This window comes from Saccostrea echinata, unplaced genomic scaffold, assembly GCF_033153115.1.
Source record: "Saccostrea echinata isolate AGI-Se365-2 ecotype Australia unplaced genomic scaffold, CSIRO_AGI_Sech_v1 ptg000027l, whole genome shotgun sequence".
NCBI classification, from domain to species: Eukaryota; Metazoa; Mollusca; class Bivalvia; order Ostreida; family Ostreidae; genus Saccostrea; species Saccostrea echinata.
Window position 1 is genome coordinate 12,259,600 of NW_026889776.1, and position 18,666 is coordinate 12,278,265.

The window sequence follows — 18,666 nt, forward strand, 5'->3', positions numbered from 1 at the left end:
TTCCTGGAAAAAATTCCTGGATCTGTGCCTGTAACTGAATGTAATGTCGACAACGGGAGATAACTCTTCAGAATGTGAAATTCGTCTATTGTGGCATCCGATGATCTTTGATCCTTTGATCCTTTTTAAACTTTTACTTAGCCATTTACATTTCGGTTATTTTACCCCCCCCCCCCCGGAATTTGCAGAGTTATTTAAATTTTACTTAGCCATTTGCATTTCGGTTATTTTACCCCCCCCCCCCCGGAATTTGCAGAGTTATTTAAATAGGACTATTTACTTAGCCATTTGCATTTCGGTTATTTACCCCCCCCCCCCCCGGAATTTGCAGAGTTATTTAAATTTTACTTAGCCATTTGCATTTTGGCCATTTGCATTTCGGTTATTTTACCCCCCCCCCCCCCGGAATTTGCAGAGTTATTTAAATTTTACTTAGCCATTTGCATTTCGGTTATTTTACCCCCACCCCCCCCCCCCCGGAATTTGCAGAGTTATTTAAATAGGACTATTTACTTAGCCATTTGCATTTCGGTTATTTTACCCCCCCCCCCCCGGAATTTGCAGAGTTATTTAAATTTTACTTAGCCATTTGCATTTCGGTTATTTTACCCCCCCCCCCCGGAATTTGCAGAGTTATTTAAATAGGACTATATACTTAATCAATACTTAATACCAATCAATACTTAAACTTGTACTTACCGACTGTCATAGGTCCTGTCAACTTTATGAAATATAATCCAATTAAAACACAAAATGAATTAATTTCTACTGATATACATGTAATGATGTTTACACCACACTGCACCATGTGCAATGATACCGGTAAAACTAGTGCTAGTAGGGTGACGCAAGCCCAATGTGATGTAGAAATTTTCAAAAGGTGTTCACTCACATGTACAGAATAAGAACAAATTTTAAATTATCATAACAAACGATGTTTTAACTTAACTTTGCCATCTAGGCCTATTTCCAAAAACAGGCAATTTGTGTGTGTGTGTGTATGTTTGGGGGGGGTGGGGTGACAAAATTGATTGGGTATGGCTTTTCAAGGAGGTTTTTGCCTAATCAAATACTAAATAAAAAGTTTGCACATTTTGATAAATTCATCAAAAACGCTATTACTAAAATAATATTATTTGTGATTGAGAAAATAAATTTAAAAATTCCAATTATGGGCCAAAAATTTATACCCCCCTTTTATCAAAACCTAATTTACATCATTAATTAAATTCTGCTATTTCAGACTGGTAATGAATTAAGTAAAGGAAATACCAATAAGAAGCTCACGTGGTCACCTGAGCATTTTATGCTCGAATTGACGAATTCATGTACATGTACTGTGTAAATTATAGAATTATTTTGTCTTTTTCCTTGGTAAGCCCAATATGAAGGAGTGTGCATTTAGAGGCAAACACCATAGTGCGGGTATTACTGTCTCATGACAGCATCTAGTTAAATCTGTCAGTATAACTGATAGACTCATGCATCTCAAATATGCCTCACACAAGGCCAGGAATAATGTTTATTTCTATGAAATGCAGTTTTCAGTTGCTAAAGTTAAAAGTTAAGCGGAATTCAATCTTTAAAAAATACCAGTTTATTTTTTCAAAGTGCTAATTTCTCTGAAACCTATGCGCGCCGGTGACGTTAAACATAGAATTAACTTTGCACGGCCTTATATAATACATTTTGTGTTACCATTGCAACATCATAGATCAATTATAATTTCATATCATGCTAATAAACATTTGTACCTCATTCTAAATGAAAGTCGTTCCTAGCTGAGGATCGGATATCCTTAAATACAAGCAAAAACTGGTTATATATAATTTACGAAACCAGGGATATTTAAATAAAATATCAAAACTGCAACACATGTATCTATCAGTAGAAAAATTTGTTCAGAATTACTTTTAGTAGTTCAACCAAATGTATACCGTTTAAATACTGTCTGGTATGGCAGTCACACAGCAAGGAATTTAAAAAAAAACTTACCTCCTACCGTTCAATTACCATTCTCGCACTTACCATTTTTACTGATTTCAGTCATTATATGACACATTTCATGTGTAACGTTTATATCTTATTTAAAGTTTTCGCGTATCACGTTCCTTTGGGTTATCATCTTTTGTGTCTTTCACTGATCTTATAAACTTATTTCAATCCAATTTATGTCCCATTTAGTAGTGGGGCGTAAAAGGTGGTATTTGATACAAGAAGTATGAAGGACATATAAGTATACAACGTTGAAGAAATTTTAACCGGGAATTCAGAAGGAAAATCCTAATATTCAAATGGTGAAAATGGCGGGCAGGTGGTCGGATGCCAAAAGGGTACTGTACCCCTTTTGCCCAGAAAACTTTCACGACAAAAGGAAACAACATTTGCCAATGGAAAAATTGATTATTCAAATGAAAAATAGATGTACCAATTTGTTCACACAAAGAAGCTCGGGCTTGCTGTCACATCGACAGCTTTTTTCTTGTTGTTCATTGCCTTATTAGGGGGTTAGAGTGGTTTATTGAAATGTAAAGAAAAGAAGTTTTTATAATTCTCATTGGAAGATACAAAAGCTACAACAATAATTTAATTTGAAAAATGATTCTTGTTGCACAAACATTATGTAAATGTAATGTATCTTAAGGACTCAAAAATTATCACCCTGGTTTCGAAATGGTTAAAGGGCACCCATTTGAAATAAGTGACCATTCTCTGCTTAATTCCTTGCTTGTGTTTTCTTCCTATCACTCATTTGAAAAATAAATAAGCAGACGATTCTCTTTTTTTCATTCGAACACGGGTAAGTATTTTTGTACATCTTTAGCAAAAATGGTCTTCCATATTAAAATTATACTTAAAATACATTCGTTGACTTCCCGATAATACATTTCGTTCTGGATAGCAAATGTAATGGATTCTGTTTGTGATGCCGTTTTTAGGATTTTAGTATTTATCCATGGAGTTGTTCTGTCGTTTGGCTATGGTAAGTTAAATAAGTTTATTTATATATTTATTTTCCTACTGAATATAGAGCCCTTCTGTAAAATTATGAGAATGATTTGTACATTCTCATACCAATTAACCCACAGTAATGTATTCCGAATAAAATATTACCCGGTACATAAATCTACATATATCTATAAAGACCCCTGACATAGATTTCAAAAATATACAATTTTCATAATTATAGGGGGCATCAAACCAAAAGACGATGCGAGGTCAAACAAAATAGTTGGCGCCTGGGCAGATACTTGATGTAATAGAGGAGTTAAAAGAGATCTGGAATTGCTTGAAATACTTCATATTGATATAGGATGGGCAATCAAGAATTTTTTTTTTAATTTTTTTTTTCAAAATGGATAAGATATTATCTTTATCTCCAGAACTATATAAAATTAACAATAAATAATAAATTTGAAAAAAAAAGTTAGTTGTAAAAGCAGGGATGTCTCCATTTCTAAATGTGTTTTGTTTGTGTTACGTTTCTACGAGAATTTCCCTCTCATATGGGGATGCCATTGGAAGGCAGAAAATAAAGAACTCTAATCGGTTATGACGAGAATTGATTGAGAAAGAGAGGATCGTGTTTCGAACCAACATCTATTGCAAAAGGGTACCCTACAAGTTTAACTAAGCAGTCCTCTTTAGCCTATCACTACAGAAGGCTTAGGTAGGGCGTTACCGGTCGAGATGGGGATCACAATACTCCCTTACGAATTCACCGATGTGGTTTCCTGATTTTTTTTTTCACACTAAAGCATTTTGTTTTGGGAATGCCTACTACTCTCTTGATAAAAAAAAAAATTATTTACTTCTGTCACAAATGTATTCACAACATGCACAAATCATCCTATTTAAGATTTTGAACCTGGTGCAAATGATTCACACTATGCCTATTTATACTAGAAAGTCGTTGAGTCAAACATTCATCTCAATTATATTTACATCCACTCAATATTTTCACCTTTTTCCGCATGAGAACCACTTTTATTACTCATTCTATTTACGCTTAACTAGTTCTAAGTGGTTTTTCAATACACCTGTATGAAAGATATCCTCAGCTGTGTGCTTTTCTAGCAATGAATTTACTATACGATTAATTATATAGGCATTAATATGATAAACAACTGTCATCAGTACAATAGACTGATTTACGATGAAGGGGTTTACGTCATTAATTCGAAACTGTACAGGTAGCCAAATGAGCGTTTAATTTTTTTATGATTTTGAGTTCAGCTGGAATAATCCAGATTATACATGAATAAAAGTGGATATCCTTAATTGATAAACTGTCATTCATCGTCTTAATATTATAAAAATGAAAGAATTTTTTTTTATGTAATGATTTCAAAATAAATTCTGCTTTACAAGAATACTATAACAGTTCACCTAATTAAGGAGAACAATTTATGCCCATTGAATTTCAACAGATTTTTGGAAGACCTATAGTCTCCAAAGCCTACATACTTTTCGTAAATGAGGAATTTTATCATCTTTTGAAAATTTAACTACGTAAGTGGGGAATCAGAATGATATGTTGTTTATGACGTCACAATCTAATTTATCATAAAAATAAAATAAAAATAATCTATACAGAGTACATGTACAAGAATACTGATCCAGAAGACTAAGTACAATAACCTTAGCATTATTCAAAATTTGCAAAAAAAAAAAAAAAAGTTAAAAAAATCATTTCCATTTATTCGCACAAGATCAGTTGATTTTGAATAAAAGTGATTCAACTAACAAAATGATTTCTTTTTTTTTAAGATGATTTGTCTTATAATAAAGCCTCCAGTCAAATTTTAACCAGCCCTTGTCTTCGTCCAGCAATATGCGGAAGTTTGTCTGTTGCAAGAAACGCAGTTGACAGAAACTCATCAACATGTGCTCTGACAACTGTTATCGGGGGGACTTCCCCAAACACAAGTGTCTGGTGGAGAGTTGATCTTGGAGATATCTACAGTATTCACAGTATCAGGATACAATTTAAAGACTATGGCAAGAACTACGGTACATGATTTATAACATAAGCTTTACCTTATTACATTTTCAATAGTGAAATACTGTAATTTATATACATGTAGATATGTATATGAATTTTCACAAACATAACTTATTTTGGAAAAAACAGAGATACCTTTATTTTTGGTAAAACTTTATTCACTACAGAAATCAATGAAAAACGGATTTTAAAAAATCCCCGCACCGTGAAACAAAAAAAAACTTTTTTTAAGAGGTATTATAAAGTGTTATTAAGCAAACTCATGCCAAAGCTTTTGTTCTTTCATAAGGGGAGATATACGTTTACCTTGCAAAGTACAGCAAAAATGGTCATTTTAGGACTAATTGTGAGAAATAATTTACATATGTTAACTTTTCAAAATTGACTTCGAAGCAGGCGACAGAACATTACTATCGTTTGCAATTCTTTAATCAGTGTATCCGCAGCTATAGTGCAACTTCTACGAAAATACGCTTTATGAACTCAGTTTAAAAGAGTCTTTGTAAAAGAAAAAAAACTCGGCACTGCGAAAGTTTAATATTACTGTCATTATTTTAACTCTTAATTGTCTACGGATTTTCCGTTCATCCGATCATGAAACGGTGGTTGCGACCGGTCAACGGGGGATGTTTATTGCTGCATGGCATCTGATCCCTCCTCTGTTTTCACAGGCTGTATTGGCTCTGCTCACAGTTGGTATTTTTAAAATCGACTTTTCAACATGATCAGTGTTTGTTATCTTTATATTTCATACAATGTCCTTCAGGATTTTTTTTTATTTACGGAAAACATCTTTGAGATTCACACAGTCAAAAAAAAAAAAAAAGAACACACAAATGGGACAGTAAGAAATCAACCAACGGGCTTTCTCTTGTTATAAAAGCCAACCTTTTGTTCGTGTTACCAAAAATTGTGGGCAATGGCATTCTTTTAATAAGGGTATACAAAGAATAGGGAACATATTTAAATATGAAAATCAGAAAACATTGTGTACAGAGTGATACTTAAATTTACCATGCCTTTCTATCAATGAGCACAACCCTGCTCCTGACATGTTAAGAGTAGAAGTACTTGTGACAGATCTTGAAGATTCTATCCATCGATACCACAGTACGATAATGTTCCCCAGTTGACAAAGATATTTAGTCACAAATTTCATCATTGCACGCCAGCTGCTCTGGGGGTCACTAACATTCAACAAGACCGCAGCATCCAGTTACAGCATCTACATGACCGGTTCAACACTGCTGAATTAACAGCTTGAAACCCCTTAAAAGTTACAATCATCAAAAGATCAGCTCATCAACAGCCCGGAGTCTGCTTGAAAAGGGGCATTTCTATTAGTCAACCTTTCTAAGGTCCTTTTCTCAAACAACGCCATCGCAAGCAACGCTAGGCAGGGGCTGAAAACAAACTCTGATTCTGAGAACTTATAACTGTTACTTTTGTTTCTGCTTTGATTGTTAATTCTAAATATGAAATGTTTTGAACTTATTCTATGCTGCTTTTTGTATGATTGGTCAGTATAATTCCTATCATCTTTAATTACCTTTCTTGTCAATTGCAAAGTTATAAGATATGAAAAATACTAAATTGTACAATGTCTTTCGGAGAAATAGAAGATACTAATCAATAATTTTAATGGCTAATTTTTCTCTTATAACTTCCTGCCATCATATCACAATTTTACATGAAATTGTTATGATAAAAAAGGTTAGGCTTTTCTTATCATTGTTCCGTATGAGGTGCACAGCGTACAGCACTGTTGCTGATATCCTTAAGAATAATATTGAGATATATCTTTTATCGATAGACGACATCACATTCTATGAATACTTGAGTACTTTTGCACTGGCTGCAATCACACTGTACTAATAATAAATCTATTAAATAACGAGTTCAAGAGTTGCTAGTAGATTTTCTTTACGCAGATATAAACTACGCTAAATTAACATCAATTCATTGTCTTTCAAATATTCTTTTCAGTAATGAGACAAAGGGGACGGTTTGCAGGATTCTCCATTTATCTTTCAAACTCAACCAATAAAAAAAACTGGGTTCTTTGTTACAAGGACGGACCTGAGTTACCCCCTTTGGATTTCAACACCACTTGCTGGAAACGTGGACGATACGTCATTTATTATAATGAAAGATTGAAGGATGTTAAATATCCCGATGGTTACGAAACTCAGAGTTTTACTGGGTTATGTGAAGTAATAGTGCATGGTAAGTAACATTATGAGTACGTGCAAAATTGTTGGAAGACAAAGGGTATGTTAAAAGTTCGGATACATTATAGTTTATCTATCATACACTCTTGATATAGCTTCACGCCTGACATTTTAGGCAGCCAAAAACCTCTTTTAGTATATGAACGGTCTTATCATGTACACGTTATGTGTAATAATGTTTTGAAATTGTGATCAAAGCCCAGTACATTCTAAACTTAGGGACTCAACATGTGTAGTTTCTAATGACATTTTGTTATTTGAAATTTGAGAATATTCTCTAAGAATATTGTGATTGTGATTCTAATCTAGAGTAATAACGTTTGACTTGCAAAATGTACAATAAGGTTCTAGATGCTTCAAGAAAATTGAGACTGATTTTCCAAAAGCGATATCGATCCAATCATTTTGAAAGCTTTAAGCAGGTTTGAATGCAAGTAGAATTTATTTTTATGTTGAACACTTCTTGAGATTTAGCACTCTGTAATTTTGTAATAAGACATCGTAACTGACCAAAATACGTGCCAATATGTTTGGTACATATTGTCCTATTCTGCAGGGAAAAGAAGGCTCATTGGCACTTATTGTCCTTCGTGTCAATATCTACCGATGGACGATAAATATTTGCAGTGACAATATGCAACATCACAAGGCTTCACCTATTGCAAAGGTGCCATGTTTGCAGACACAAGTTGAGAATGTTCTCGGAAATTAATATAATTGTTAATGAATCTTTAATCATTTATCAAATTGGGCGCGGTGGGAGGAATATCAGCCCAAAAGATTTGCGAAGCAACAAAAAAAAAAAAAAATTAAACAAACCCCTAAATAATGATAATATATGATAATAATAATAATAATAAAACATGATTTGTTTGTGGAACACTGATGCCCCCGTATGGCAGCTTATGGCGAAAGTTAAAGTTTCTCAAATGCAAGTCACACTCAATGAAAGACTTCGCACTAACCGTTGAAAAGTTCTGGCGAAGGTTAAAGTTTTAGGGGTTTTTTTGAAAAGTAAGACCAAGGTACTCATGATCAAGGGAAGGTCTTGTCATATGAAATAAATATGTGATATACATGTATGAAAACCCTAGCACCAACTGTTCAAAAGTTACGGATAAGATTAATTTTTTTTCAAAAGTAGGTCAAACTCCAAGGTCAGGGTCAAAATTGTTGGTATCCTATGGAAGGTATTGTCACAAGGAATACATCTCTTAGAAATGAAAGCCCTAGAACTAATCGGTCAACAGTTATTGCCAGTGTTAAACTTTTTAAAAGTGAGTCAAACTCCAAGGTCAAAGAGTCAAAATTCTTGGTATCCAGTGGAAGGTCTTGTCTCAAGGAATACAGATAGGGAGATGAAAGCCCTAGCTCTATCTTTTCTAAAGTTATTGCTAAGGTTAACTTTTGTAAAATTTTGCAAAAGTGGGCCCTAATCAAAGGACAATAGGTCTAATATGTTGGTACCAGAAGAAAGGTCTTGTTACCTGAAAAAAAACACATGTAAAATATGAAAGCCATAGTTCCAAGTTTTTGCGGACAATCAAACAGATAGGCAAACGGACGGAAGGACAGGGCAAAAACTTCGATTACAGGGGCATAAAAACTCTTTCAGGTGGGGAGTGTTCTCCCTCTTTCTCAGTGTTGAAATTCAGAATTATTTTCTATGGGTCCAAAGGACCCACAGATAAAGGGACTACGCGAGTCCCAAAAATAATACCATTAAATATTTTGGGAAAATAAACTTTTACAGGTTCGCTCTCTGGGTTCGCTTCGGGTTCGCTTGGGGTCCGCTAGTGCTGACCCCGAGCGAACCCGGAGCGCACCCGTAGCGAATCCGCAGCGAACCCAGAGCGGTCCCAGAGCGAACGCTGAAAGCGAACCCCAAATTCAGTAGCGGTCCGAGAAAGCGAACGCGCGTTCGGTGTTGCGTAACATAGCTGTCAATCAGGATTAGCGATTAACTCATCAGCGCGTCGACCAATCAACATACCAAACAGGTCTTTCAATCAGGATAAGTGATAAAGTGCGTTGACCATCAGCGCATCGACCAGTCAACATGCCAGTTTGTACTCTAAACATTGTACAAGCAAAGCGTGTGAATGTACAGTGTAAAAATATTTTTAATATGATTTTTAAACATGATTTTACATTTATATATTTTAATTCCCCAGACAACATGTAATATTTACACATCTATTTTCATTATTTTTTATTTTTAAAATCTATTAATACATTATATATTTTTATTATCCAGGTAGCATGTTAGAAGTATAGTTACATATTTATTTTCTTTATATTTTTAAAATCCATTAATATATAAATATACATTGCGTAAATTTGTCAGACAATAAGTACTTTAATTCATAATAGAAAAAAAAGAAGATAATGGATATAACAATTGCTACTAAAAAAAAAAAGAATAAAAAAAACTGGTCTTCGACAAATTATAGAATTTTATTATCTCAAGATACAGTATAGGAACATGTATGTGCTTTAATTTAATTATTTTTTTATTTATTATTTCAATTTATATGTACGTTTTAATTTATCCAGATCAACATCGAAATTATCGATCTTAATAATTGATCATGAAAAAAAATTAAATGTACATTGTACAGTATAAATATGCATTATGTCAATACGTAAATTGGAGAAAAAAATCTCATTTTTTTAAAGTACTATGATATTTTTTTTTTCTTAATCTTTTACCAAAATTTAATAAATAGCTTGATTTAAATACTTGTATATAGGGAAAGATTATTTTGTCAATTTTAATTATCCTACATGTAGACTTTATTGTATGTTCTTGAATTTTTGTAACTACTTGCAAGACAGTCAAAAACAAAACAAAACAAAACAAAAAAGAAAAAAAAAACGCAAAAATGCTTATCACTTTCTTTCGCGTCGATATATATAATTATACAGGTTTACATGTTCACGAACCTCTTACATGTACTACATGTAATTTTCGAAATACTTTATATGGGTATAAAAAAAAATACTAGACGGGTACGTTTTTTACTTGTGCATGAAAAGTACATGCACGTAATTCCAACATTAGTAAATTGAACTTGCAAATATACCTTAATACGAAACGTACATATATTTTTTCATTACATAGGTACCTGTATTTGAACTTTGTAATTGTCATAATTATTTAATTTTAACACTTTAATAATTATAGTTTCAAAGTGAAGCCACGGTCATCACGTGTCGGTAATCATCCACCTGTTTCGAAGATATTGCGGGTGCTAAGAGCAATTGCTGGAAATTAGTAAAATAGCTTTACGAGAGAGAGAGAGAGAGAACACTGTATATTATTTGAGATTAAAATCGCTACAACCGGCCCATAGAAAACAATTCGAGTACGGAGAGGGGTTGGGGCTCAAAAAAAAAACAAAACAAAAAAACAAACAAAAAAAAAAAAAACGTTTTTATCATAATTTCATCTACTTAGTCATGCGAGTTTACAGTTATTGAATTCTTGTTTTGTTTGTTTTCTTTCTTGTTTTTATTTATTTTTATGCATTTAGAATTTTGTTTGTTAACATGCCGCTCCAGTATGTACATGTATGCATGTATGTAGTGGGGGGGGGGGGGGGGGGTCATGAACCAGTAAGGAGCACAAACTATTCAAATGATCATTTACATGTATTTGAAAACAACTTAAAAAAAATAATATATTCTTATCAGTGGACCAGTTATTAGTTTTTGTTTGTTTGTTTGTTTTGCTTTTTTGATTGTTGTTTTTTTTTATAAGTCCTCCGTTAAACTCGCCTTATAAAACAATGACTTATAGCACGGAAGTAAATTATAAATGATCTGTAAATAGAAAATCAAGTTACACTGTATGAGAATTTTTAGCGATTATCACGACCTACATATACATGTAATGGACGACAACCTAGCTTAAATATAAACTGCCAAAAATGAAAACTTAGCATTTTACGTGTACAGTATGTCTCAGCTATTTCATAGATAAGATCATAATTCAGTTGTTTGTCTTTCAAACATTTAAATTACGATTTAGCAATTTCAATTACAATTGGAAGTTCCAACTTATCTTAAAACGCATGAATAATGTAAACAAATGAATTTGAAATCTTTCGTTTTTTTTATTAAGATACTCTTATCAATTTCACTCCATCCGATACATCGGAAATAAATTTAACACCTTTTCTTCTTTTTCTTTCGAGATATACTTAGCTTGTAAGTTAAGAAAAATGAAAGTGATAATTCTACGTCGAATGTACGGTGGAATTCTTGAAAATTATCAACGTTCTCCATATTTTCACTTACATGTACATGTTTCGATCGCCATAAAAACAGTAATGATCGATTTCACTACTGTATTTGAAATATACAAGGGGCGGGACTTACTGGCGGCAAGATTAAAGCGGGGTCCGCTTCACGCATGAGTGCGTAAAGCGAACCCGGGAAGCGAACGCCGGGTTCGCTCTAGCGGACCCAGAGCTGACCCCGAGTGAACGCAGAGCGAACCCGAAGCGCACCCAGAACGGTCCCAAAATTTTTGAAAGCGGACCCGCTGCGGACCCGGGCGAACCCAGGAAGCGAACCCGGGGTGCGCTTTGGGTTCGCTCTGGTGTTAGGTTGTGTCCAGTCGGTACTGTATCTAAGATGTCTAAGATTGCAATGGGAAACAGGGCTGACACCCTATTAGGTGCTGTATGAATTTCAGCCGTTAAAAACAAGTAAGAAAAGAAGAGTTTGCGTTGGCGACATTAACTCTGTTGAAATCACTTGTGGATTTGATTCGTTTTCCTACTGAGATGTTATATTTTTCGTAAATAGAATATAATATACACACCAATTAGTGCAGACAGTATCAAGAAATGATGTAAGCCTTTACAGAAAAATTGAGAACAGATTAAAACTGAAAATTTTGATTTATTTCAATTTTTGTCCGTTGTCATGACAAGATACGAAAATTCAGTCCCTTGTCATCGGTCCGTTGTCGCTACTGTATTGTATACACTAAGTTCTTATGCTGTTTTAGGTATCGTTAAGCATGCCATCAAAAGGAAGGGTGTGACGGTACATACGGGGGGTGCTCAAAAAAGTTCGCGAACTATCTCTATATTTTCAAAACCACGATTCAGATCAGAATGAAATTTGGCACACATATAGTCATACATGTGTTCTATATATAGCAGTTTTATGTAATGTTTTGCTCCATGTTTGTGACGTCACAATGTGAAAATGACGTCATAAGGTAGGTTACTTGTGACAAAAAATGATTGACTCAGTCGTACTCGAGCAACGAACGGCTGTAAAGTTTAATATGTATCTTGGAAATTCCTTTGCAGTAGCATATAATACTTTGTACAAAGTTTATGAAGACAAAAGACTTGCCAGGAGTTCAATCATTAATTGGATTGATTGTTTTAGTGAAAGAAGGGAGATGGTTGAAAATGATGTTTGTTCTCTTGCCCAGTGAAAGCAAGTTGGGGAAGAGATGTGTCCTCAGTTGAGCAATTTAATATGAAAGACCGCCAAGTTACAGTTAGAAAAATAGTTGAATATCTTAACAATAATACAGTTATTAAATCCCTAAAATAACGTTTACTTTAGACTTTAATCATATCAGATATAATAAAAAGAAGGCGCCATGCCTTATATCCACATTGGATAAACGACGCTCCCTAGACAGAAGACTCGGGTTGCGATGGTCACCATGCTCATTCTGGGAAAGGATATCCTTATCCATACATCCTTTTGCCGAGATTTGGCCATTTTTGACAAGTTGACTGTTCTCGTTGTAAAAAATAACTTGCATGGTAAGAACTATAAGACTCGGAAAAATCTTTTACATCCTGTGAACGGAACGCTTCGGAGCATGTCACGTGACAGCCTGTATCACGTGATTCGCGCATGGGGAGAACGGTGACAGATGTGCACTTAAATTGGAGAGGACTACTTTAAAAAATGATGAACACTAAAACCTAATTTCATTTCTTTTACGGAAGTTATTCAATTAGTTCGCGAACTTTTTGATCACCCCTCGTATTGTCGTTTTGTACATATTGTCGTCGGCGACAAAATGTACCTACCCTGACTGCACATATCGTTGTCCATCGATACATATTGTAGCCGGCGACAATTTGTACCGAGACGAGCCTTTTTCCTCCTGCGTAATGGAAGACAAAATGTACAGTCAAGCATCGGCACGTTTTGTCGTCGGCGACAATATGCACTGTGACCATTGGCACATTTTGTCGCCGATATATTGTGTTGAATATTTACTAAGGTCGTGAAGAGAGAGAGAGAGAGATTGACACACATACACAGAGAGAGAGAGAGAGAGCTAGACAGACAGAAGGATAGACAAAGTGTTTGGTTGATAAATAAGTAAACAAGTTGTATTTATTTAGCATTATACGCAATACTGTAGGAAGAAATGGTGTTGCTCAGAAAATTGTGTCCAGCATTGGTTTACATGACTATGATATGTCAAAATACCGTAATTCTTGAGATATCTGAAAAAAATCAGTCTATTCTTTTTTTCTGGTAAAATATACATGGATATGAGATTGAAAGTTATTTGTTCCGTAGAAATGTTATCTGGAATTCTTTTTTTTTTTTTTTTTTTTTTTTTTGCTTAATTCTCATACGAGTGCCGATATAATTGGTGTAGGGGTTGACATATTTTACCTCACCTGAACTGATAGCTCTAGTGGGCTTTTATGATCACATTTCTTGTGTCGTCCGTCTGTCTGTCTTTTCACATTTTCAGCTTCTTTTCAGGAACTACTGGCCAATTTCAATTGAACTTACCAGAAAGCAAACGTGGATAAAGGGAGTCAAGTTTGTTCAAATTAATGGTCATGACCTCTTTCAAGAAAGTACATGTATAGTGAAAATTTTGTAACATCTTTAAATAATTTTCTCAAGAACCATTGTGTCAGAAAAGTTGAAACTTATGTGAAAGCTTTATTATAAAGTGTAGATTCATTTTTATTCAGATCATGTCTAGGAAAGGGTGGGGCTACAATAGGTGATCAAAATTTTAATAGAATATTTAAGAATGATTCTTTCAAAATTTTCTTCTCAAGAACTTCTGGATCAGAAGAGATGATACTTATGTGAAAGTACATACATGAATTGTACTTTTAATTTTTCAGATTCTGACACGAAAAAGATCCCACACTTTTCAATGGCCCTGATCATGAGTTCCGAGAATAGGTCTAAATTTTTGGCCCTCCACCGGCAAGTGGGATATTAAAACAACAAACAAACAAACAGAAACAAAATCAATTTTGTTCAAATCATGACCCCCATAGGTAGGGTGGGGGCACAATTGGTGATAAAAGTTTTCCGTTGGAATATATGGTATACAAAAACTAAAAATCTTCTCAAGAATCAAAGGCAGATTTGCACCGGCACACCCCCCCACCCCCCCATCCCTATCCCACCCTGCCCCCTCAATTTGATTTTTTTCATTTTCTTTGCTTTTGTAAATTCTTTTTTTTAACCTGTATATACTCTCAATTTTGTCCACAAGTAAAATTTCATGATTAAATAATATATACTTAACTTATACAGTAACACTCCTTCACACACAATCGATTTTTTTTGGCTTGTCAAAAAAAAGAAAATCTGAAACGCAACCCCCCCCCTTTTTCCACGTTCTGAAATATTAAGAACAGCGGTAGGCCCGTGATTAGCGATGTTTATATGGAAGAATCCTCAAGTAGTGTAGATTCAAGTGTCTTTTAATCATGACCCCCGGGCCTAGGTTGGGGCCACAAAGGGCGATCAAAGTTTTAAACAGGAATATATAGGAAAATTCTTTAAACTTTTTCTTCTCAACAACAGCAAAGCAATGATTAGTCATATCTATATGGAAACATTGCCGTGCATTGTCATGCGACATGTACTAATGGACGACAATATGCTCAGTGAGTGTATGTACACATTGTCGCCGGCGACAATATGAACAGGACGACAAAATGTACCGTAACAATTACGCTCACGCTGCATGAATAGCATACGAGATACGTCAATGTGATTTACACACCAATTATATTTCAAATCCACCAAAAACAAGACGCTCACCTGAGCACTTTGGTTCGGAAATAGCAGAAATCAGCTCGGTATTCAAAAGTTTAAGTATTAAAAGGGGGAGGGGTATGATTTGCATGAACAAACTTGATAACCATTTGTTTAACTATGATCGCCTGTTTGGCCCCTCTGTGGGATCATGATTTGAACAAATTTGAATCTACATTACCTGAGGATGCTTTTATTTTAAGATGACCAATTACGTTTTTGCTGTTCTTGAGAATAAGATTTTTTAATGATTTCCCCTATGTATTCCTATGTTAAACTTTGATTTGAATAAACTTGAATCTACACTACCTGAGGATGCTTCCATATAAATATGACCAATTATGGCTTTGCTGTTCTTGAGAAGAAGAGTTTTAAAGATTTTTCCTATATTATCCTATGTAAAATTTTGATAGCCCACTGTAGCCCCATCCCCCCCCCCCCCGGTGTCATGATTTGAACAAACTTGAATCTACATAACCTGAGGATGCTTCCACATAAGTTTCATATTATGTCTTGCCCGATTTTCTTTTTCGTCGGCCGACCAATTTTATGCATGTCAGTCGGATCAAGTTATTGTTTTTTTTTTGCGTCTGTGGCCGATTCAATTGAAGCACTCATTGAAAAGTCCGTCCACCAACCTTCAATCATCGGCCGACCATCGGCATACAGTTTTTAAAGTCGGTCGTCAGTCGGTCGACATTTAGGAATTGAGTTTTCGTACAACTGTCGGCCGAAGATGAGAATCAAACTGCGGCCTAAAAAAAGGTATCGGTGTTCCTAGGAATTAATGTGACTACTCTGCGTCGCCCGATACTAGTGTCGGTCGATCATGTTTTTTTCAGCCGACGATACGAAAATATTTTGGTCGCCCGACTATCGGCTTTAATGTGACCTAAGCATAACGTTTTAATTTTGTTATACTGATGATATATAAGGAATTGTATATGTTTGCATACTAGCTAGGATGCAGGTTCCTAAGAGAAAATAAATTGAAAATAAAAACATCGCTGAATAGTTAGCACGTTGGTGTGAGCTGCTTTAAGACGACCCCGAGATTCAAATATATTTGTAATATGCTTTGTATTTTATAAAATAAAGCATATATTTGATCATTTCTTTTGCATTTTATTGATTTACTTACATATTAAGAAAAATGACACCGGACCAGATAAACTTAACAAGTACTGACAACCGACTTTTTCCTTATAAATTGCGATTTCTTAAAACATGCTACATGTAGCTACAAAAGGCTGTCAGTTGCCTAATACATTGAAAATGAAGTTTCTCTTCATATTTTAAAATGAAAGAACCATTTCGATGAATTAAATAAGAAATATATAATTTTCCAGCTCACGATCATGGCTTCATACATGGGCATGTGATCGCCAACCAAAACTCCTCAAAATGTATTGTGGATATCAAATACATAAATCTTTGTATGAAATTAAAATTTGTCAGAAACGTTAAAATTTAGGCATTATGTATAAATTCTTGTATCTTTTACATGACACCGGACGGATTTTATCATAACCTCACCTATATGTTCAGGACAACGAACCAGTTTTAGTGCTTAACTTTAAAGGTTTCTGACAACGGTACTGTCTAGGAACTTAACGTGTTCCTGGCCGTGATTTAGTCATACTATTCGTGAGTCCTTCAGTTTGTACGTCGGCGCAGGACCGACGGGCGGAAGCTAATTTCGAACACTGCTCTTTCTTCAACAAAAAGGCGAGGGAAGCAGGTACATTGTACCTTTAACAAAGTATGCGCCCTGAAGTGAAAGGACTAATATCTTTCAAAGTCTGTTAAATATTTATCTTTATTTTCATAAAATAATGTATATTATCAGTTAATCTATCATTATTTTACTAAAAAACAAAACGTAAAATGCTTTTTTTAAGGAGTTTTCTTGTGGACTACTCTTGTGCTGAAGAATTTCAAACAGGAAACTATACAGATTTGCTTACTTTAATTTTAAATAGCTTTTTAACATAAAAAAAACAAGATGTGTTTTTTAAACACTGATGCCCCCATATGGCATCTCATGGCAAAGGTTAAAGTTTCTCGAATGCAAGTCCAACTCCAAGGCCATGAGATAAAAATTGTAGTAACCCATGATAGGTCTTGTCTCAGGAAATATAACTCTGAAATATGAAAGCCCTAGCACCAACCTTTGAAAAGCTGTGACAAAGGTTAAAGTTTTTTGAAAAGTAAATCAAACCATTAAACAGTTATGATTAGCAAAGGTGCCTCTTCTAAAATTGTAAATTTCATGACCCCTGGGTCAGGGTTTCTGATGTTAAGGCGGGGCTCTAATGATTATATAGGGAAAATGCATTAATTCTTTGAGAATCTTCTGCTTCTGGGTTTTAAGCTGATGATCTAAGTGCATGGTTTTCAAGACCAAGGATGCCTCTTACAAAATTGTGAATTTCATGGCCCCTGGGTCAGGGGTTCTTTTGTTGGGCGGGGATCTTTTGATTATATATCAAAAATGCATTAATGCTCTGAGAATCTTCTCTTCAGACCCTGAGTATAGCTAACAAATTTAATGCAGTAATATAAATTTAAATGTATAAATATAAATAAATGTGTTTTTTATCTGCTCCTGGGTTACTAGGGGGCAAACAGAGTACAAAATAGTAATAAGTGAAGCGAAAGACAGTTACTCCCCTTTGCTTAGTTGTATAAATCAAGAAATTCTTGTATATCATTTGATCAAAAGGTTATTTGACTGAATGAGATTACAAGAACGAATGTTTAATAATTAAAAAAAAGTACAAATGAATGCTTAATTTAAATGAGCAAAGCATGCTCAAAGTCGAATTCTTGCCTGAAAGCAATATAAAAAAATTGACATAAAGATTATTTATGGAGCAAAATACCCAATTAGACAGAGTATGTGCAAACTGCGGTGTCTTGTTTGACAGTTGGCGAGTATCTGTCATGTAAAGTCATAGAGAACTGGCAGGGGACAATTTTCAGTTTTTCCGTTTTACCAACTTTATACGGACAATGTAGAACAAAGACGAGAAACTGTTAAAACCTTCATTAAATACATGTAGTTCACTATAGACATTTTCATATTTAATGTATAACGTAAACATGTGTAGGCAACTACATTGCTTTTTTACTTTGACTTATTTAATAGTTTCCTCTATGAGTATTGTGACGTCATTACATTCTTGTTGACGTTACCACCATAACGTCATAAGTTTAAATTGTTGAAAACGTCTGAAGAAAACAATGAAAGCGCTTAGGTTTTGACAACAAGTGTTGCCTTTTTATTTTATTTTTTATGTTGATAACCGGACACTGTGATATTTCTTTCGTTTTTTGGTTGGATATATAGAAAGC

At 34.4% G+C, this 18,666-nt stretch overlaps 1 protein-coding gene across 1 annotated transcript in view; it reads left to right on the plus strand.

Moving 5' to 3' along the window:
* Nucleotides 1–18,666, plus strand: part of LOC133193247 (receptor-type tyrosine-protein phosphatase epsilon-like) — a 65,562-nt gene that overhangs the window by 23,053 nt on the left and 23,843 nt on the right. The window contains exons 4-5 of the mRNA XM_061329206.1: nt 4,771–5,013; nt 6,992–7,231. Coding sequence (XP_061185190.1) covers nt 4,771–5,013; nt 6,992–7,231 — 483 coding nt within the window. The remainder of the gene's footprint in view (nt 1–4,770; nt 5,014–6,991; nt 7,232–18,666) is intronic.